This window comes from Procambarus clarkii, chromosome 48 (genome assembly GCF_040958095.1).
Source record: "Procambarus clarkii isolate CNS0578487 chromosome 48, FALCON_Pclarkii_2.0, whole genome shotgun sequence".
NCBI lineage: Eukaryota > Metazoa > Arthropoda > Malacostraca > Decapoda > Cambaridae > Procambarus > Procambarus clarkii.
In genome coordinates, this window is record NC_091197.1 from 11825724 (window position 1) to 11848068 (window position 22345).

Consider the following 22345-nt stretch of genomic DNA (forward strand, 5'->3'; position numbering starts at 1 on the left):
TGGGCTTTTATCAGAGAGGCATTTCATTATGTTCAATGCTGGCTTCTGGATAAGCCCCATGATGGCTACTTGTAGCTAAATAAATACGTAGAGAGAAAAATAGAGGGACTTAACAGAGACGATAACTTGATAATTGCATACAAACTGAAACTGAAGATGGTGGAAAGACAGCTAGAAGGGAAATGAGTGCCAAGACTTTTCCTGCTACTTCCTGGAAGACAAACACAGGTAAGAAACCAATAACCTAGCCCCCTGTGGGCCAAAAAAATGTAAATATTCCTGCATTAGAATGTCCAGACATGAAGAGATGCAGAGAAAGCCAATCCAGCAAGGCTATATAGCTGGGCAGATTCTCTGAAAAAGGAGAAGCTGAAAAAATACCAGGCTACACATCAGACTCCCAAGTGTCACATATGTGCAGCAAAGGCAACAATATTCAATAGATAACATGTGACCATCATCTCGTTAGACTGCCAAAAACCCAAAGCTCGGATATTATTAATGGACATATTAGCAAAGAATACTAGCCCAAACAGAATACCTTTGCACAACCCTTGCACATAGGAGCAAGGACTGACTGACTAAATTGAACTATAGTACCTTCTGGATGATCTGGAAGAGTTGGGCCTTGAATAAGGGATTTAAGACATTGGGGTTAATAAACAGAGTAAAATATCTACCCTGGGTTGTGCGAAGTGGTGGAGAAATAACATCACACAGAAGTGACAGAACAAATATTATGGTGCACCTCCTGCCAGATCTATCAAGCATTAATGACCAAAACATCCTTCTAAAAGGTGGAAGTGGAAGTTGCTTTGTTAGCCAAAAATCCTGAAGAAGGCAGAACACAAAGGTAACGAATTCCAGGATCAAAAGAACAGAAATCGTGCTTCCGTGCAAGGCATGAAGCTCACAAGCATGACCACTGGAAGCCAAGGCCACAAAAAGGCAGCCTTAAACCTTAGACAATAGCATTCATTAACATGCAGTACAGTATGCACAAGAGTTTATCCAAGATCAATGAAGCTTGTATTAATTCATGTTTCTTAAATTAAAACCTTTGAGAATTTTGATAGAGCCCTGCTTTTTAATCCTTATAATTGCCAAGATTTGACACTTTTATGACAATTATTACCTAATGAAAAGATAAACCTTGATATTATACATTTAGGTTATTAATTAAAAGATTTTAGAACATGTGCATTATTGCACCCAAAAATATTTGAGCGAAAAGTAACTAAGTTTGAAACTATTTTGTTTGTTTTTAGTCACCTCACCTATATTCATTTATGCTTTCCCTTGAATCCTATAAAGAAAAAAAATCAAACTTTTCAACAATCTTTTAGAATATATAAATAATAATCAAGAGTAATTAACATGTAATCAATTTGACTAAATTTACTTGAAGCGAAGTTGAGTCTAGAGCCAAAAATGGCTAAATTCATTGTATACAAAATTCGCACACTGTGTTTGCAGGTTTAATGTATTTTACAGCTTCTAAATGTTCATTATATTTAATTATTGAGAAAAACGTAAGAATGATTATTAATTTATTTTTTATACAGTCATGTAATATAATCATTTTTTGCACAGGGCACTCCAACCCCAAGTGCAATGGAGGAGATTCGTCAAATAGCAGATCGAGACCCTCTGACAGAGCTTCATGAGCAGGAACGCAAATTGTTGTGGTCTTTAAGAAATGTCTGCCTTAAAGAACTCCCTCACCTTCTCCCAAAATTGTTGCAGTGTGTAGAGTGGGATAATAAATCTGAAGTAAGGAGCTGTCTAATTTATTTATTGATCATTGTTTTCTGAAAACAAAAATAAAATGGCAGGGTTACAAACATACATCATGTGTCTTCATGTTCATGACCCTGTTTCCTACTTCCATTGGGTAGAGAGGCATCACCCTGGAGAAAAAAGTGATAATATAGTGACGGAAAATTATAAATATTAAGAGGGAAATATCATGCATCTATTTATTGCATCATTCACGCTACCAGTACTGTATATATCATCATAGACAAACGAGCATCCCCCACAATCCAGCAGTCATCCAGAGAAGTGCTTGACACAGATAGTGTCCACTTTTGGCTGCTTATCCATGGGCTCTAGCTCAGTTCTCACCTCTATACTTATTTGACTTTGCATTTCATTGTGTCAGAACATACTAATTTACTTCAAAGATTTTCTCCAACTGAGTTAGGCCACACTTTGAATTTTCCTAAGACCAGTTGGCTACCATACAATACATCTTATTTTCCAATGGACTATTGGCTGCCTTCTTTTATCCAGTTCTGTATTGGATACATTTATTATTCCCAATAGAGGGAATTAGGGAATTAACCAATTCTCTAATTAGAGAACATTGTATCCAATGTTCCCTCAAATTAGAAGGGAACAGGTGAAGCCTCCACAATTATTATTACATCAAACTTCAAGTTTTCCATGCCTGGTTCACACTGCTTAGCCTTCTATGAAGGACTTCTTGTTCTATATATTAGGTTTCAGTCTTCCTGACCACACAAGCAGTTGCAAAGATACCTGTCACAATTGTGATTAAAGTCATTTGAGCCTGGCGGGTGATATGACGTCTAAACGTATCAAAGTTTTGGCCATTGGAGCATCCACGGGATCGTATGTCAGAAATCTCTGGACAGGATTATGAAATATACTGGGATTGGAGACCAAAGAATACTTCCCTTGGCATCCTTAATGTGATCTACTTTTAATTTTAAAAGCTGCAGTCTCCACAGGCTCACAATGGAAGACTAAAATTGTTTATGATGTTTGATTTATTAGGAATACTGTACATTTGAATAATAATTTATCATCCGGTTTTCATTACAAGTGCATCTTAATCTTCAAACATTTTAGGTAGCAGAAATGATATCACTATTGGAAGTGTGGCCCAAGTTATCTCCAGATCGAGCCCTGGAACTTCTAGATTATGCATATGCTGAACCAGCTGTCAGGAGTTATGCCATAGAGTGCCTAGTCCGTATCAGGTAAGTTATGTACCAATATGGTTTAATCAATCTTCTGTGTTGATACCTACAATAAGTAAGAGTATCCCTGCATTTGAAAGATCAGCTAATGCATTTTTGCTGGCCTATAATTTTAATGTAGTCTTTAAAAAAAATTATGTAATATGCAAGTGACATAACTCAAGTGCTGGACCTTGGCCACCAGTTGTATATTAAACAAAACTACAAGTGAGAACTGCTAGCGGTGAGGCTTTACTGTACGGTATACCATAACTGTTTAGTGATTGAGTACACCTGAGTAACCTTGTTTATAGGGGGTATGGAGGGACGTAGGGGCTGTGTTTGCACCGTGTATTAAATAGGCTGTGAGGGGGGGAAGCGGGAACTATCAGGAGAAAGCTCCAAGCTATTACAACTATATAGCACTTGTAAGGGGTCAGGATAAGGATTTGGGATGGGGGGGGGGGAGAGGAATGGTGCCCAACCACTTGGACAGTCAGGGATTGAACGCCGACCTTTATTAATTTTATTTTGGTATACTGGCTTTCGTTTGATAATTACTTTCTTAATATAATGATTTTCTTTTGCTAATTTATTTCTTAAAATTGTATAGTGGCAATTTTATGCATATGTACATGCATAATGTCCGAAACACTGTGTGCGTTAGTGGCTTTGAACGAATGTAAAAAAAAAAATTATGTAATCTCACCAACCCATTGTACATTCTTGCAAATAAATTATTATTATTAATATTATTATTATAATTATTATTATATTATTATTATTTTTATCCAGTATATATGTGTTCATTATACAGTGCAGTATACAAGTACACTTCACGCGTAGCTGTCTTGTATGTATGAACTTGTATTTATTTAAACAATAATGTGTGATAATGTGCTCCTTTTGTATTATTAATAAGCCACATATTTTCAACAGTGATGATGACCTGCTGTTATACTTGCTCCAGTTGGTTCAGGCCCTTAAGCACGAAAATTATCTCTACTGTCACCTGGTCGAGTTTCTTCTCAACCGTGCCCTCAGGAATATGAGAATTGGCCATTTCTTCTTTTGGCATCTCAGGTAATTTAATGAGTCTTGTGCATAAACATCAGGCTTTGAACAGGTAAAGCACCTCTATAAACATGTATTTTTGGTTGCTCCATAACGCATAGTTAGGATTCTCGAACACAGGCAGGATGATACATAGGCACCGCTGCATAGATCTTGTCAGAAGTCCCCACTGGGTCATATATAAAGCACTAGGGAGGCACTGTAGAAAAGTTCAAATTAGGTTCAACCCTTGGACAGCAGCTATGAAAAAAAAATTGTCATTTTGCCCATGCGCCAAAAATGTACAAATTCCAAACAAATAATTTGTACCAGATCCCTGGAATCTTGGATTTCTGTTGAGTACCATGTGCCCTCTAGAGAGTACCTCAGTTCACCAGGCGTGAGTGCTGCTTTTGCTTGTGTATGTACCCCTGTGCCCTAGTTGTGTGCCATAATAGCCTGGACTCTTGCTCTCTATAGTTCTGGGTAGGTGCTTCAGCTCATGTCCACATGGGTCTCGTGTCTATCACACATTAAAGTTGTGGGCATGACTCTTGTTAATGTTGCCTCTATTGCATGGCTCCTTGGTAGTTTTAGGCCTAGTAGATTGGAATTCGTAACCCGTATATGACAACTTTCACCATGTGATATATCATTTTCATCCATATGACTGATTTTCATTTTAAGTGATGAACTTTGTTTAGTAAATTTTGAATATTGGCCCTTATCTCCTTAAATACAGTACAATACTAGTTTTATAAATGAAGCATAGGGCCTGTGAAGAATAATTCTTGCCAAAAAATACTACAAAGACCCTTAGAGATGTTTGTATATGGTTCCTGTGTTGGTGTGAGTTCCTGACTGTGCATGATCCTATACAAGAACACAATGTGTTCTCATTCTTAAGGTAACCGAATGATTCTGCTCGGAGCTTTAATTTATTTTTATTACAGTATTTAATATTAAAATGCATTCATCAGTTATAAACTTTCTGTGAACTTGTCTTATGTGATGAGAAAATCACAAAAGTTTGGGGATAAATAGTGAAAATGGTTAAAAATATTGATAGATCAGAATTCTTGAAAGTTCAGAACAGTTTATTCTATCATGATTTCTCTGTTCAGTACAGTATATTGCTTCTCTGAAATATTATAAATCTTGTTTTATGTATTAATGTAGATTACTTATCATCTATATTTTTCTTTTAAAAGGTCAGAAATGCATGTGCCCTCTGTTTCAATTCGTTTTGGGCTTATCTTGGAAGCCTATTGCCGCGGATCTGTAGAGCATATGAAGATTCTTCTTCGACAGTTGGATGCTCTCGGTAAATTCAAAGGTAAGTGTTCAATCACATAATTATATAATTAAGCAACATTTAGGTACGCATATTGCTGTATCTTAATATACTCTCCTTCATACAGTCTTTATCTGAAATATATTTAATCAATACATTGCTTTATAAATACAAAAGGCAGCTGTAATGATAAAGCAACTTAATAATTGCAGTTGTAAAAAGGTAACGAACACTGCATTCATATTATATAGGGGCAGAACATTTAATAGTACAATGTGCATGTAGTCCCCCTTAAACAGAAGTGATTCTTAACTGATACCCTTTTGCCATTACTTTTCACAATTACTATTCATAGCAAACATTAATAAGTTTCAGAGAGGGTTTTCTTTAGTAGCAAAGTGCTGACATACCAACACAAACCATTGCTTGAAGGAAATAAATTAAATTGAGGAAAACAACCTTAGCTCTAATTTGCATCCATGTTTGGGGCTGGCTTAGTCCCTTGATAAGGTGCTGAATTTTCTTTCTTTTCCTTAGTTATGGGTATGTCTTTCTTTTGTGGATGAATCCTTCAAGACTTACTCTTGGCAAGTCTTTGGTGATAGGTAATCAGTTAAGTGAATTCCATACAACTTCATCATCTGGGGGTTATTTATTTTACTCATAGAGACACTTTTGTGTGTCTTATTCTAAACCCTTTATCTTTGGCCAAGAACTTTTCAGGATCTTTGATGCAACATATTCAGTGATCTGTAGTTTTTCTGCACCATTATTTCCTGGCTTCTTAGCGCTCTATGCAAATTTTCTCATTTTGAATCCTTGAGGCTGGTATCTCCTAGTTACTTCACAGATTGTTTGATTAAGCTGAGGCAGCCAGATATATCCTAAGAACACCCTTCTGCAGTATCCTGTGCTGACATCATAACTCAGAAAGGAGAGTTGTGAAAAATCACCCGAATGTTTACCTCCAGATACATATTTTAGGGTTCCCCACCTTTACTGCCAGGGTTTCATCTTTGGCAGGCTCTTCTTTTAACCCCAGGCAGGGTTGGTACTGAGGTGTGTAGCTGTTGTTCCTTTTTTTTTCTAGAGAGCAATTTACGGGATACCTCAGAAATCTAGCTTGTGTTTATGATACATGCTTCTCTGAGCAATACACTCAACACTTCCCTCTTAACCTTCCTTGGTTTCTCTGTGCTTCAACTTCTGGTGCAGGATGAAATGAGGTGGTAGGGTGGGTGGACAGTGTTGTTGTGTAACAATGTCTTTTGGTGGAAATAGGTAGTTAATAAACTAGTAGTGTTAAGTTGTTTATCAGGGTGCAGTTTGACAATGTGTAGTCAGCTTGGGCCTGGAGTAGGCTCTTAGTTATGGAGCGCACTTTTCTGTCAATGTTGCAGGTTGAATAGTCTCTCCAGTTTTCCCCATCACCAGTATGTTCTGACAGGGACAATTTGAAAAGTTTCCTGCTGAGCTAGTGTGTAATATTGTCTTGTCCCAACAAGTCCGGGGACAAGAGAGCTTTGTCTTAGTGAGTGACTGACTATACTGCTCAGAAATAGTGTTTCATAAACTTCTCAGCTAAATTATTAACTTATTTCTTCAAATTTACATATATTGCTCCTTTTTGAGTATATTTACTATAAATATAAGTTCTTAATATGGAACCTTTTTGTTTATATCTTTCAGAGGTGAGAGACATAGTGAATGATAATCGTGCTGTGAGAGATAGAGCCGAGAAGCTCATGAAGGACTTCATGAAAAAACCACATGCCAGAGCGGCCTTGTCTCATTTTCTCAACCCAATTGATCCTATGTATAGGATTAGCACCATTAAGTAAGTGTTTTTATGGTTCTTTTAATACTGTTCATTACATTTTAGTTTCTCTGTTTTCCTTCCAATGCCACTGCCCATTGCATTGTTTCCTGCCAGGACATCACCTAAGGTATCACAAACATTCCTTAGTACATTCACATTCATTTAGTAAACATTCCATTAGCAACATTCAACATTGTTCTACTAACAAGTAGAACATTCCTTAGTAAACATCACCTCACCAGTTGATTGACAGTTGAGAGGTGGGACCAAAGAGCCAAAGCTCAACCCCCACAAGCACAATTAGGTGAGTACTAAAGGGTTTGATGAATACCAGATGATCAAATTTTAAACTGATAACCCAATATATTTTTTGCTAGTCAGTGTTTTGTGATTTAGGTTAATTCCTGTAGATCATGTGTAAAGCAAAGCCTGCACAACTCAATCTGAAGCGTACATGGGAAAATAGTGTTATATTTCAGCTCTTGCTGGTTCACAGTGTTTCCAATCAGTATATGAGGCCTCCAGTAAATGTTAGCCATCTTGAAAAGTGACTTAGGATTTTGGGGATATTGTTCCTATGCTGAGGACATGGCTTTTAGCAGTACAAATAAGGTCAGTTTCAATACAGAAAGTCAAAAACCTTGTTCTGGATACTATTTTTATATGTGCATACAGGTAATGCCTAGTATAACCATTGCATAATGCAAGGGATTGACAGCAATGTATGTATGTACTGTATAAGAGAGGAACATACAAAGAGAAAAAATGCCATCTCCACAGAAATACTTTCTACTCATGCCCAATCTGTTTAAAATTTACATAATGTTTCTTTAAGTCATTGCATAAAATTGACGTGTGGTTTATTAGGAAAGAGCCAAGATGGTTCAAATGTCATTTGAAAATATATTTGTGTAAAATGTTATGCAAACACTGTTATGAACAACATTTATAATTATAGTACAAGGTATATTATAAATGCTAATTTATATATTTTAGGTCAGATGAATGTAAACACAAGGACAGTAAAATGGCACCCTTGTGGCTTGTGTTCGAAAATGGAGATTCTTATGGCAAAAACATATATCTTCTTTACAAATATGGGGACGATCTGCGACAGGACATGCTCACTCTGCAGATGATCCGGGTTATGGATAAAATTTGGAAGGATAATGGAATGGACCTTAGGTAAGTCAACAGCAAGCATTAATTTGCTTAGCTAAACACTTTGCTTGCCCAACCACTTGGGCTGGACGATAGAGCGAGGGTCTCACTTCATGCAGGTCAGCGTTCAATCCCCGACCGTCCAAGTGGTTGGGCACCATAAACCCTGCCCCCTCACCCGTCTCATCCAAAATCTGTAGCCTGATCCCTTCCAAGTGCTATATACCTTGGCACTTTCTCCTGATAGTTTACTTTTTCTTAGCTAACTGAGGGACAAAATATCATCATTGGATAACCATCTAATGTTGAAATGGTGCAGGTGATATTGTGATATTAGTAACCACCATTTGTTAAGTAAGGCTGTATGTACAATAGCAAGATATTTTTACTGTCACACAAATTTGTATAAAGGTAGACAACATTTATAACATTTATCTTCTGCCTTTAACTTTTTATTAAACTAAAAATCACAGAAAATTGATTTATTATGTATTTATCATATTGAACATGGCATATGATAGAGCAATCACTGGCAAACATTTTCAAATCCAAGTCATGACTATATGACAGTTGGTGAGCGCAAACATTACATAATAACCAGGATTTACACACAACATCAGTCGTGATATAAATATTCACAAAAAATTTATTTATTATGAATTCTTCATTTTGACTACAGCATATAATAGGTGATCATTTGTAAACGAGCATTATTGAAACGAAACAAATGAAATGAATTTCATTTCATTTATTTCAGTTATGACCTAATCATAATTCTACCACCTCACAGAATGAATCCCTATGGATGTATGTCGACTGACAATCGAGAAGGCATCATTCAAGTTGTATTGAATGCTGAAACTATTGCCAACATTCAAAGACAGAAAGGCATGTTCTCGGCAACTTGTGCATTTAGAAAAGGATCTCTCTTAGGTAAGGAGTCTTCATTTAATGTTAGCCCTATTTTGTTTGTTATTAAGAGCACTGACTACAATTACAGTAAACTATGAAAATAAAACAGTAAACTTACAGTAAGCTCTTGTGAACCTTTGAGAAATGTTATTCATTTTATTGCTAAATACCTTACTTGGAAAACGTATTTCTAAAGGCCTTAATCTGAGGGTTATTTACCAAACACTTGCATATATTTTGTCACTGCTGTACAGATGGCTTTTGATTTTCATGGGCAACAAATTTTGCACGTGTATATAAAAATTTAGCATGAAACTGGTTACCCGCACAACTCCAAATCTACTTAATGCAATAGTGCATACATTGTGGCCAGCCTTAGTTAAACATTGTCAAGTTAAATTGAATTGAAAATTGAAATGAATTTAAATTAAATTAAACATATGAAGTCAAATTATCTGGCTGGTAAGGTGTGGAAACATGACCTTGATCTTCCTGCCTACCCTAGCTTATCAATACTATATTAACGTGCACTGTTAATATATCTGAAGGAGTCACCTCTTGGTGCAGCCTGTCCTCTTGAGTTACCACAACTGGACAAAATGATGTACTAAAACAGCAATATCTAACCTAACCAAAAGACCCCCACACACACACATAGAAAATGTGAATGTTTGTGAGCCACTATGTACACAATATTTTGTTCATTGGGATTTTAACGTCAAAATGTGATGCATTATTCGAAGTGGACAGACTGCTCATTGTGTGTCTGATCTTGAAATCTGTTTCAGCATGTTTTTACAAGTGGTTTCCCTCTGGTTGATACCTGGTTGATGGGGTTCTGGGAGTTCTTCTACTCCCCAAGCCCGGCCCGAGGCCAGGCTCGACTTGTGAGAGTTTGGTCCACCAGGCTGTTGCTTGGAGCGGCCCGCAGGCCCACATACCCACCACAGCCCGGTTGGTCCGGCACTCCTTGGAGGAATAAATCTAGTTTCCTCTTGAAAATGTCCACGGTTGTTCCGGCAATATTTCTTATGCTTGCTGGGAGGACGTTGAACAACCGCGGACCTCTGATGTTTATACAGTGTTCTCTGATTGTGCCTATGGCACCTCTGCTCTTCATTGGTTCTATTCTACACTAAATCTGGCACTAAATGAAATGACAATTGGCCACCAGTGACTCTGGGGCAATTAAGGGCTTTCTCAGGTTACATTACCTTACCTTGAGGTGTTTTCGGCGCTTAGCGTTCCCACGGCCTGGTCGTTGACCAGGCCTCCTCGTTGCTGGACTGGTCAACCAGGCTGTTAGATGCAGCTGCTCGCAGCCTGACGTATGAATCACAGCCTGGTTGATCAGGTATCCTTTGGAGGTACTTATCGAGTTCTCTCTTGAACACTGTGAGGGGTTGGCCAGTTATGCTCCTTATGTGTAGTGGAAGTGTGTTGAACAGTCTCGGGCCTCTGATGTTGATAGAGCTCCCTCTCAGAGTACCTGTTGCACCTCTGCTTTTCAATGGGGGTATTCTGCACATCCTGCCATGCCTTCTGGTCTCATGTGATGTTATTTCTGTGTGCAGGTTTTGGACCACTGCCTCTACTATTCTCCAAAGGTGGTCAAACTTCTTTTGATTTCGATCTGTTCGATCTGTGCATTACCCAAAAAAATTTCCTGAGGTTTTCAATATGATTATTCACAAATTGGCCTCCCCAGTCCCTATTTTAGCCCCTCATTCCTATATATGAACCAATTCTGGAGTTCCTACATTACAGTGCTTGAAATGCACTTTTTCAAGTGTTTGTCAAGGAAATGTCCTTCAATAATGTATTCACCTAGTTGTGTTTGCGGGGGTTGAACTTTGCTCTTTCAGCCCGCCTCTCAACTGTCAATCAACTGTTTTACTAACTACTGCCCCCCCCCCTACCCCCACACACATAAAAAAAAACACCTCCCCACCCCCACCCACCCCAGGAAGCAGCCCATGGCAGCTGATTAACTCCCAGGTACCTATTTACTGCTAGGTAACAGGGGCATTCAGGGTGGAAGAAACTTTGCCCATTTGTTTCTGCCTGGTGCGGGAATCGAACCCATGCCACAGAATTATGAGTCCTGTGCGCTATCCACCAGGCTACTAGGCCCCTATAGCCTGTGTTGAGGTGCTGCAGTGGCCATGCATCTACACCCTTTCCTGACACCCTTTGAAGTCTTAGTGAATAATATAGGGTTGTTGACTTATGCTTAATAAGCTTAGAGTTATTGATCCAGCTTTCTGCACTACAGTATTTAAGGTTCACCAGGACTACTGAAATGCACATAGCTACCTGGATGGGTTCTGGGAGTTGTTCTATCTCCCAACCCTAGCTCCGGGGCCAGGCTTGACTTGTGAGAGCTTGGTCCAACAGGCTGTTGCTTGGAATGGCCCACAGGCCCACATATCCACCACAGCCTACTGCACGTCTGATACGCTACTGCTGTGTGATTTCCACACCACAGAACCTCTTCATGAAATAGTTCTGTGTTTTTAACCCTTACAAGCTCCAATCACTATCTGGGATTACCTACTGTGCTCGAATCACCAAATGCTACTTTTTTTTTTTTTACATTAGTCTTGTGAACTATTATTTCTTTGTCATGCACACCACAATGTAAGACTTTTAATTAGCTGAGCCATTTAAGGGTTTAGGCAGTTAAAATATCTGGAAATGATTCTAATTTGGGCCCCTCCATCTTAACTAAAGAAGGCCTGAAAGATACTATATAAAGATATTATGTGGCATAGTATTTCAGGGAATGAGTAAGTCTATAGCAGTTAATCTATTTTTGTATACTCGAAAATATTTCATGAAATGTTTTAAAGTAATTTGATTTCATAGATATAATATTTGGTATACATATTGTATAAAAAAAATTATGTTATGTGGTTGCTTGTGCAAGTCATTTATGATCACAAACCTAAAATAAAGCACCCTACTTAAAATAAAATAATTGATAAAAGAATTGAACTGTATGTAATAAATTCTTTAAAGTTTTACGCAATTGTTATCCATAATTTTCACAGCCTGGTTGAAGGATCACAACCCTACTGATGCTTTGCTTAACAAAGCAATTCATGAATTTACACTCTCTTGTGCTGGATACTGTGTTGCTACTTATGTATTGGGTATTGCTGACCGTCACTCGGACAATATCATGGTAATGAAGAGCGGGCAACTCTTCCATATTGATTTCGGACATATCCTTGGTCACTTCAAGGAGAAATTTGGCATCAGGCGAGAACGTCAACCATTTGTTCTTACGCATGACTTTATCAACGTCATTACCAAAGGAAGACAGACGCGCTCTGAAGAATTTGAACAGTTTAAAGGCTATTGTGAGAAGGTGAGCAAGAAACTTATATTTTTGTTTTAATAATTTAATAATAATGTTTTATACAAAATCATCATTATTATTACACAGAGTAATCATACTAATGTGACTGCATCAGTGAGAAAAGCTGTAGGAGCCGTGATGAGGGGTCGAACTTATGTGATGGGTCATCTAGAGCATGTGCGTGGGAACATCCACTGCATAGGTTTGCACCCTCATTACGGCTCATATGGATTTTCTCATCATCATCATCATCATTACATCTTTACCATGTTCACCTTATCATACGCTATGTATCCTCAAGTATAAACAAGCTCCATCGCACTCCAGAAAATTATCCACAGCAGCACCACATCACTTCTGGTGATTAGGTCAGGTTAGGTAGTTATGAGGAGAAAACACTAAGCCAGTATGACTATAAAGCACTTGGCAGTGATATGAAGACAAAGAATCTGAGATTTGACACCGGGAAGGAATGGTGCTCAACCACCTGGACCATCAGGTATTCAGTACCAACATGCAATAAGCGAGGCCTTTCTCTCTCTACTAACCCATTAAAGTTTTTAGGACACGTGTACTGTGCTCTTTGTAGCTGTTGATACTCAGCCATGTGTCCCACTCTATTATCTGTGCTGTTCACACACAGTCACCACTTCTTCACATGCTATTTTATCTCCCTATCCTTCCTCTCACATTTTTGTCATCGAGGCTCTTAACTTGATAAAGTTCAAGGTTCATTTAAACTTAATCGATCAAAGATCAATATCACAAATACAGATAATGTGAAATTCATACCAAGCTTTCTTAATTGTTGGCATACTGTATTGTGTGTCATGTGTGTTATATCATTTTTGACATGACAGTGTATATCAACCTGTCTTGTTGTTGTTGTATTGGGGTCCTTCATTTTTCTTCATACATTGTTAAAGCTTACACCACAGGATGGGAGAATTTGTTCAGTTATATTGTGCTCATCTAGCATACTATATTGACCTGTTCTTCTAATAAATGTATACTGTATCATTGAAATATCTATAAATGCTTAGTAACATTAATTCTTTCTATTCTTTTCAGGCATTTTTAATTCTGCGGAAATATGGCTCCTTCATTATCTCTCTCTTTGCAATGATGATATCTACAGGACTCCCAGAACTTCAGAGTGAAAAGGATCTCAATTATTTAAAGGAAACTTTGGTAAGTAAGCTATTAAGTGTTATAAATGCAGTACAGTAGTTATATTTACTTTTTCACTCACCCAAATTCACATACACTGCTGCCACTATCCACCAGGAGCTCCAGGAACTTCCTTCCCTAAGTGACTGTGAACTCTGAACATGGAGGTTTAAATAAACTCCCAGATTAATGACGATCATGGTAGCCAAAGCCTAAGGGATCCTAGATTGTAAAAAATACAGTTCATTATAAAAGTTCATATAAAATACAGTTTATAGATATGAAAAGATTACAAAAAATTAAAAACTACATAGCAGAATATGGCATATAATCAACAGAGGTTTCTAATGTCAAGTGACATTCTCTAGAATGGGTGGGGCTTTGGAATAAAATAGTGCACCTTAAATCATCTCTAGGCAATTAGAGCATTTAAGCAATTGGAGCTGTGTAAGGATTAATTAAGCAAAGACTTCAAAAAAGGAAGACCATTTGAACATAGCAGATGAACATTACAAAGGGAATATAGGAGTGAAAAGCAAAAACTAAACAGATCTTTGATCAAGTGACTAGAAAATAAGGAAGCAATTTAAAATGTATTTAAAAAAGCCACTAATAAAAACAAGATGAACATAAAGTGTAATTGGTTGTGGAGATACAGTATTACATAACACTGTATATACATAAAAGATTCTGGAAGATCAATGTCACAAATATGCACAGCAAAATTAACTGAAATGAAAGATATGGTTGGAAATACAGGCTAGACCCAGTGAAGGGTAGAGCTGTCCTATCACACTCAAAGAACATTGTATGAACGTCAGAGACCCATGGCTCTTCAACTTCCTTAGATGAAATATAAAGCTTTGCTGAACATAAGTGGAGAGTTTTGAAGTGGCATTTGTATAAGTTCCTACAGGAAGAGCCAACCCAACCAGGCTGTATTAGATATGTGGGCCAGTGAGCCACTCCAAGAAACAACCTTTCGAATCCCAAAGCTTCAGGCTGGGCTTTGGGAGTAGACGAGCTCTTGAAACTGAGAATTGTGTTGAGGATAAAGATGGGCACAATAGAACAACAGAACGTGGGTAAAACTGTACATGTAGTGGAAGGCTTAACATCATAAGAAAATATCTCTTGACAAGATAAAAATTGTTTAGGCAGTAGAAGGCAAAAATCATCCTCAAAGGGGAACTGAATGTGACACAAGTGATGAGAAATGCTAGAAAAATACAAGTTATGAGGAAGGTTAAATTGTCAGTATACTTTGACCTTTCCAGAAATTTAAAGGCACTAACAAATACATTCAGTACACATACAAAAACACATACATGCAAACACAGATACATACAGCCACATACTTATTCAGACACACACATACAAACAGATACATTCAGATTCATACATACACTTAAAGATACTAATACAAAGATATATAAAACACAATAGCATAGTACCTGGTGTTGTTCAGGTGTAATATAGTCATGATGGCTTAGTACCCTCTCCTAATAATTACCTTACCTTACCTATCAGTGTAACCATTTTTATTGCACATTACGATGTTTACAGTGGTGAAAATATGTATACACAACATATGATCATTAGTGTAACCAGCTTCACTACTGTACACACTGTCTTGGTCATCATGTAGAAAATATGTTGGGTGAACAAATCCACAAGGGCCGTGATGAGGGTTCAAACTTACACCTGGGATGATCCCAGACGCTGCCTAGGCCACGACATGGTAATCTTCCCATGTAGATTTGTTCATTTGGTGCCTCACACTATTGTGATTTCTGTGTGTGTATGTTGGGTGAATGTTGACCAAACCACACACTAGAAAGTGAAGGGACGACGACATTTCGGTCTGTCCTGGACCATTTACAATCGACTTGAGAATGGTCCAAGATGGACTGAAACGTCGTAGTCCCTTCACTTTCTAGTGTGGAGTTTGGTCAACATATTTCTGCCATGTTATTGTGACTCCTCATCTGTTGGGTGAATGTTAGTGAAGATGTGAGTGTTATTTACCTAGTTTGAAACAATTAAATCTTTCAAACACACACACTTAAACATATGACCCCTGACCCTCCACCTCTGCCCACCTGTCACCCTGTAAAATTTGGTGAGGTTATTTCCATCCTTGGACAGACATCTGTACTGTATTATAATAATGGCTTGGTATCTCCCTCATTGTATTAAATTTTACATTATCTTTTGGAACTCATTACAATGGGCATCAGTGCAAGTTTATGCTGAAAGGTTACATTATGGCAACTTTGTCGTTTTATATATTTTGTTTTACAGAAACTGGACTTGTCGGATGATGAAGCTCGGGATCACTTCCGCTCCAAGTTTGACGAGGCGTTGTCCAATGCTTGGAAAACCTCTATAAATTGGGCATTCCATTCAGTGGCAAAAAATAATCGTTGAACATGGCGTATGTCTAGTTCTTTATTTGTTAATTATATTTGTTTACAAATTTTACTTATTAGCTTGTTGAACTTATCCAGCGAATAAAAAAATTGCTCTATTTTAAGGAGTGGACTATTATTGTTAATAAAATTGTGGTGGAAACATATTTTCATAGTAGATTCAGTACATGGCTGGAATATCCATAACTATCATAAGCATAAATGTAAAATTTGTTATTGATCAAATTTCATTGTTGTATGTAAAAAAATCGGCATTGAATGTACTGAAATGCCTCTTCTTTTTTCCGACTGAGCTCCGCTGAAGCTCTCTCACTAAAATGGTTCCCCACTATTGGTTCACATCAGTTGTAGGAGTCTTGTTTGGCCTCCTGGAGACCAGAATTCAAAACCTGGCCTCCAGGAGGCCAGTGAAGGACAGTGACACGGGAGCACACTACAGGTTGGACCAACCATATCAGTGACAAAACTGACAATTAGAGCAAGCTGTGGGCCAAGGCTCTGGGGAATCTGGTGGCAGCTATTGGTACTAATGGGTTCAAGCTAGTTTTGAGTGAACCACCTGTTTAGTCTGGTTCATTTCTGGAGTTGCTTAGCCATTTCAATACTTCATTTTCTATGAACCTTGCAGTTGTATATAACGCTCCTCTGACTTTCTGAATGCTTTCCCAACGAGGGTGACGATAATACTGTAATCCCCTGCACCTTTGTGATAGGGCCAGGTTCTGGCTTTAGTTTCCAGTCAGCTAAACAGGGCTCCTGCAACTGATGTGACGTAATAGTGGTGAGCTAACTCAGTGAGACAGCTTTAGGGAGCAACCGAGGGGCTCTTCCCAGAAAGGTACATAAAATATGTTATTGATGCAGCTGTAGTTGACCGTCTGTTGATAGGTCAATCTACTTGGATTCATCAGTACAGCAGAGGCCTCGCTTCTTGCAGGTCAGTGTTCGATCCATGATGGTTCAGAGTTGTTGAACACCATTCCTTCCCATGTCATCTATTTGTTCCCATATCCCTTCCAAGTGCTATATAGCCATAAGGGCTTAACATTTTCCCCTCATCATTACTTAACCTTATCTGTTGGTAAATTAAATTTTGTGGAATGTATAAAAATTGCATGGTGTATCATTATAATCAAGTGTAAAAAATGGTAATGAGAATTGGATTTGTGTAAAGATCCAAAATGTTTTTGGATCCAGTTTTTAAATCTGGAAATTTTTTGGCATATTGTCACTTAAAGAAATATATTTTCAAATGATTTATATGTTATAGAGTCTGCAGACATTTATTAAATGTTATGAATCTAAACTAAGATAGTAGAATTAAATAGCTCATTTTATGTACAAAGTTTCTCATCATATTTTATTCTCATTATTAGCTTTCAAACTATGTAGTTCAATATCACTTTAGAAATTTGTTCATAATGTTTTGTCATTTGCTTCCTGTGTAGAAAAACAATACTCTTATCAATGCAGTTTGTTTTAACTGACAATTCTTGTTCTTTGCAGTAGGAAAGTATGCTTATATCATTGTCGTCATTTGTCCACATGTAAATAGGTATTGTACAAGTCACCGCCATCACCTTTTACCTTTTGAGTTAATCATTCTGTTGTAACTAGATTCATGAGCACATTCATATGCTGCCTGAGAGTGTGGTTGGGCCTCATTTAAACACAAAACCCATTTATGATTCACAATTTTATTTAAATTAAGCAATGTCAGTCAGTTTATTGAACTTTACGAATAATTATTTGTATATTCCCAGGTACAATGTTTTTTGTGTCATAGTGTTTGGTGGTGTTGTTATAAGATGAATGTAGTTCAGTATTTGTGATGTTTGTTCCAGCTCATCATGTTGCCATTTTACTAATTGTAGCCATTACGTTGCCTGTAGAAGCCTGTAGAAGAATTATTCTGTAAAGATCCTCTGGAAAAATGTGTCAGGGAGTTGTTGGGTCCCTGGTGTAATTTATTCTGGTAAATTATGTTTGTACTCTTAAAATTACATACAAATTTGTTATATTTTTGTTGCTACCTAGGTCAAATTTACACTTGATTACAGTATATAGCAACAGGAGATTGCCATGTAGCTTCATTTGGTATATTTTCAATTCATATGTATATTGTGTTATGTATTGCTGGTGTATGTCTAGTTCTTTGTGAAGTTTAAGTTTGGATTTCTGTTCAACTTAACATACAGTACACGATTACTAGATTTAATTTCTTATGGTAATTTGGCTGTGCTCATCTCACATTGTATACAGTTTTCACATTTCTCATTCCCACTAATTCATGGAAAAGAATGAAATTGCCCAAAACTAAACCACAGATTTATAGAAAAGCTTATAAAAATATTATTTTTATCCAATTTGGTGTGAGTATTTGTAATTGATCAGGTCTTTAGTTGTTTAAGGAACATTACTTTTCAACAAGCCAAATGGGGGTCAAGAAGTTGATAAAGTTAAATTGTTGTCAGAGATGTATATTAGCAGTTTTCTTTGACAAAATGCACTTTATAGTTGCATGCATTAAGGGTATGTTACAGAAACATCTTGTTTAAATGTTTATCCTAAAATAAAGATCATTCAGCTAGAGTTTTGTCCATTTTCTGAGGTACTTAGCATAGTAGTTTAAGTAAATAAAATTTGTATTACTTGGACGATAGAAGTGTGTGGTTAATATTGCTTGCCTCACCATACAATTTACTTGTCATTAACTTTCGGTGAAACGTACTTGGCATCATTCCTCTGCTAACTACCAGTGCACACTCATTTCCTTATAAATTTTTGTCCTCTTTGCATTAGACATCTCCACACATTGAACCAAGATTTGGCTAGATATGTTGAACATTTATCATATGTTAATTATTCACATTTTTAATTAGTAAAAATTTTGTTGTCTTATTTGGAAAAAGATATTAAATGATAACACAATTGAGTCTTTAAATGTATGTATGTTTTTTTGTTGGTTCCAATATACTGTATTTTGTTTGTCTCTAAACTCAACAAGCTTTACAGAGCACATCAGTGTTATGTTGAAAGGTTCTATAAACAGAATCATTCAAAATTTGATGTAGCTCAAAGGTTATATAAAGCTGATTCAGAGTATTTCGTAATTTGTTGCAAGAATTAGAACGGTGCTGTTTTGTGGTCTTCCTTTTGTACTAGAATTGTACTACAGGTTTGCATTTGCTTCAAATCCACATACATACAAATGTTTAATATTCTGTAATTATGTAAAAATGTTAGATATTCCAGCCCTGTACCATGGCAACAACTTATCATACACAGTTAAAGGGAGTGAATCTGAACCACTTTATTGTGACAAATGTGGTGCTAGTCACTTGGGCTCTCTTGGTTTGTAATCAAGTCAGCCTTCCACAATTATTTTGTATAAAAGCCAGACATTGGTGTCTATTGTGATAGCTCTATTTACGAGGTGTTGCAATATTAGTACTCTACTGGAACATTAATAATGTATGCGACTGCTACTAGGTGAACAACTGGTATCTTATTTCAATTAGTTGTTATTATGACTAAAGGAATTGTAGGGCAATCTCTTGGGGTTTTCAAACCATGTTCATGCCTTGCCGATAAATTAAGACTGCTTCATGCAGTCCGTCAAAGAAATTGCTGAAATAATTGTTATCCTTTTATTTTCTTCCTGTTAATGTAATAAAGATTACATTTATTCATATTCCTTAAACAATAATAATAATTATTGTATTGCAGAGTATTATTAGTAAATATTATTTGGCTACTTCACAATACAGAGTATTATTAGAGTTGCATGTATTATTTTCTTTTAAATGCACCTGTTTAATCATGGTTTTTTGAACTAGTAAAAGTATACTGCAAGTAATTATCAAAAAAAGGCACCAAGCCAGGAAGACTGAAGCACCATCAAAGTTGCAGGACATTCAAAAGGGGCTAAATATAGCCAACCCCCCCCCCCCCCCCTCACTTTCCAGCTCATTGTTGACATGAGGAGGTTTGGTGGGTATCTGTCGGAGTGCGATTCTCCATGGGACAGCATTTTCTTTGTCCTTTTGAAGCCTTTTATTCCTGCAGCTGTCTACGAATTTTGCTGGGGTACTTTTTCCTTGTCCTCAAGTTTAATTTTTTCCTCTTCATCTTTTCTCCTTTCTGGTTATTCCCTCCTAGCAATATGGTTCGGTTCTTGAATATTCTTTCCATTGTCTTATGTTTTGATGCTGGGCGAGTCGAGGTGGGCACACTCGCCTGCAGAACTGTGGTATCTGATATGGCCTAGCGAGGGGAAACTTTACAATCATTGCTGAGCCCAATCTCGACACCAATGGTTCTTAAGGTGACGATTGTGGGGTGTATATTCACGATGCATCGTTGATATATATATATATATTTACACACACACACACACACACACACACACACCCAGCCACCTTAAGTACTGTACTTGAGAATGAACCATGTAAGTTCGAAATGTTGTGTAATATTATATATATGTCGTACCTAGTAGCCAGAACGCACTTCTCAGCCTACTATGCAAGGCCCGATTTGCCTAATAAGCCAAGTTTTCATGAATTGTTTTTCGACTACCTAACCTACCTAACCTAACCTAACTTTTTCGGCTACCTAACCTAACCTAACCTATAAAGATAGGTTAGGTTAGGTTGGGTTGGTTACGTTCGGTCATATATCTACGTTAATTTTAACTCCAATAAAAAAAAATTGCCCTCGTACATAATGAAATGGCTAGCTTTATCATTTCATAAGAAAAAAATTAGAGAAAATATATTAATTCAGGAAAACTTGGCTTATTAGGCAAATCGGGCCTTGCATAGTAGGCCGAGAAGTGCGTTCTGGCTACTAGGTACGACATATATATATATATATATATATATATATATATATATACACACATACATACATATATTATATATGAATATGTATGATGACCATATATATGGTCATATTCATATAAGTTGTTGAATATGACCGAAAGGGTAAGATTAATATTTTATTTATTTTTTTTGAGATATATACAAGAGTTGTTACATTCTTGTACAATGATTCTAACACGAATCTCCTCAATATTTCTTACGTTTTTCAATGTTTTTTCCCAATGTAGCCCCAGCTACATTATGCCCAGATCAAGCTGCTGCTTTGACTCCTAACTAACCCTCCCACCTCTGTGGCAGGGTTAAGCCCAGAGCTCCCAGTGTTGACCACCTTGTCATCAGGAGTGGCTCCATTTCTCATTATGACAACTGTGCCTTTTACATCCTTCCTTAATAGGGAAGCTCGGTACCGTCACATCACTCAAACACGCTTGATTCAGTCTGTCTCCTTCATTCCAGGATTTGTTTAGTCCTGCTAAATAGACTAAGTGTTTCAATCTCATTCATGTTGATTATACACATCTTGATGATTTATTCATCCATGAACACCTCGTTGATTTAGTAGATAACTTTGTTACTTAACCCCACCCGAACTGGAACATGTATAGTTGCAGCCCCTTCTCAAGAGGTAGCTGACTGCTTGGCTATGTTGTCCTCCATTGGTAAGACCCTAGTTTGGATTTCCAAAAATGTCCAGTTAAATGTCATCATTGGCACAGTTATTTTCCCGCACCATGGCACAACTGGTGATAAGGATCTCAAAGACTTCCATGAGGATATTAGATATATCCTTCAGGTTGATACATTCACCCGACCCCTTGTGGAGGTCGTTGTCAGCCTGCGCATAGTAAAAAATCACTTTTGATAGTAGGTCTCTTCTGTAATTGCTCCATTCAGTAGTACATTCCCTCTCCTCACCTCTGTATTAGGTACTAGAGATGTGGACATTGTCCCTTCAAGTGCACAAGTGAGATATCTCTGTCCCTTGTATGGAGTTTCAGGTCATTCTAAGATGGAGTGCTCTTCTCCCTAAGCTCACTGCATAAATTGTTGACACCCACTCTGCCTTCTCCCACACATGTGCACTACAAACTAGAGGAAGCCATCCTCAATTTTAAACATTGCGATTGATTATCTTTCCATGAGGCGAGACGCCAGGTTTGCCATCTTCCCTCTTTCTCAAGCAGGTCTGCATGTGCATTGCATTCCACTTCTCACCCCCACGCCTTGGACCCCAACACCTCCCCGTCTTTTGCTCCTTTGCATTCTGGGA

General features: G+C 37.4%; 1 protein-coding gene across 1 annotated transcript in view; it reads left to right on the forward strand.

Moving 5' to 3' along the window:
- Positions 1 to 19974, forward strand: part of LOC123764778 (phosphatidylinositol 3-kinase 92E) — a 46044-nt gene extending 26070 nt beyond the window's left edge. Inside the window, 10 exon segments of the mRNA XM_045752899.2 lie at positions 1594 to 1773; positions 2878 to 3008; positions 3927 to 4070; positions 5252 to 5376; positions 7024 to 7171; positions 8150 to 8338; positions 9105 to 9247; positions 12280 to 12599; positions 13662 to 13781; positions 16065 to 19974. Coding sequence (XP_045608855.1) covers positions 1594 to 1773; positions 2878 to 3008; positions 3927 to 4070; positions 5252 to 5376; positions 7024 to 7171; positions 8150 to 8338; positions 9105 to 9247; positions 12280 to 12599; positions 13662 to 13781; positions 16065 to 16190 — 1626 coding nt within the window. The 3' untranslated portion in view covers positions 16191 to 19974.
- Positions 19975 to 22345: the final 2371 nt, after the last annotated feature.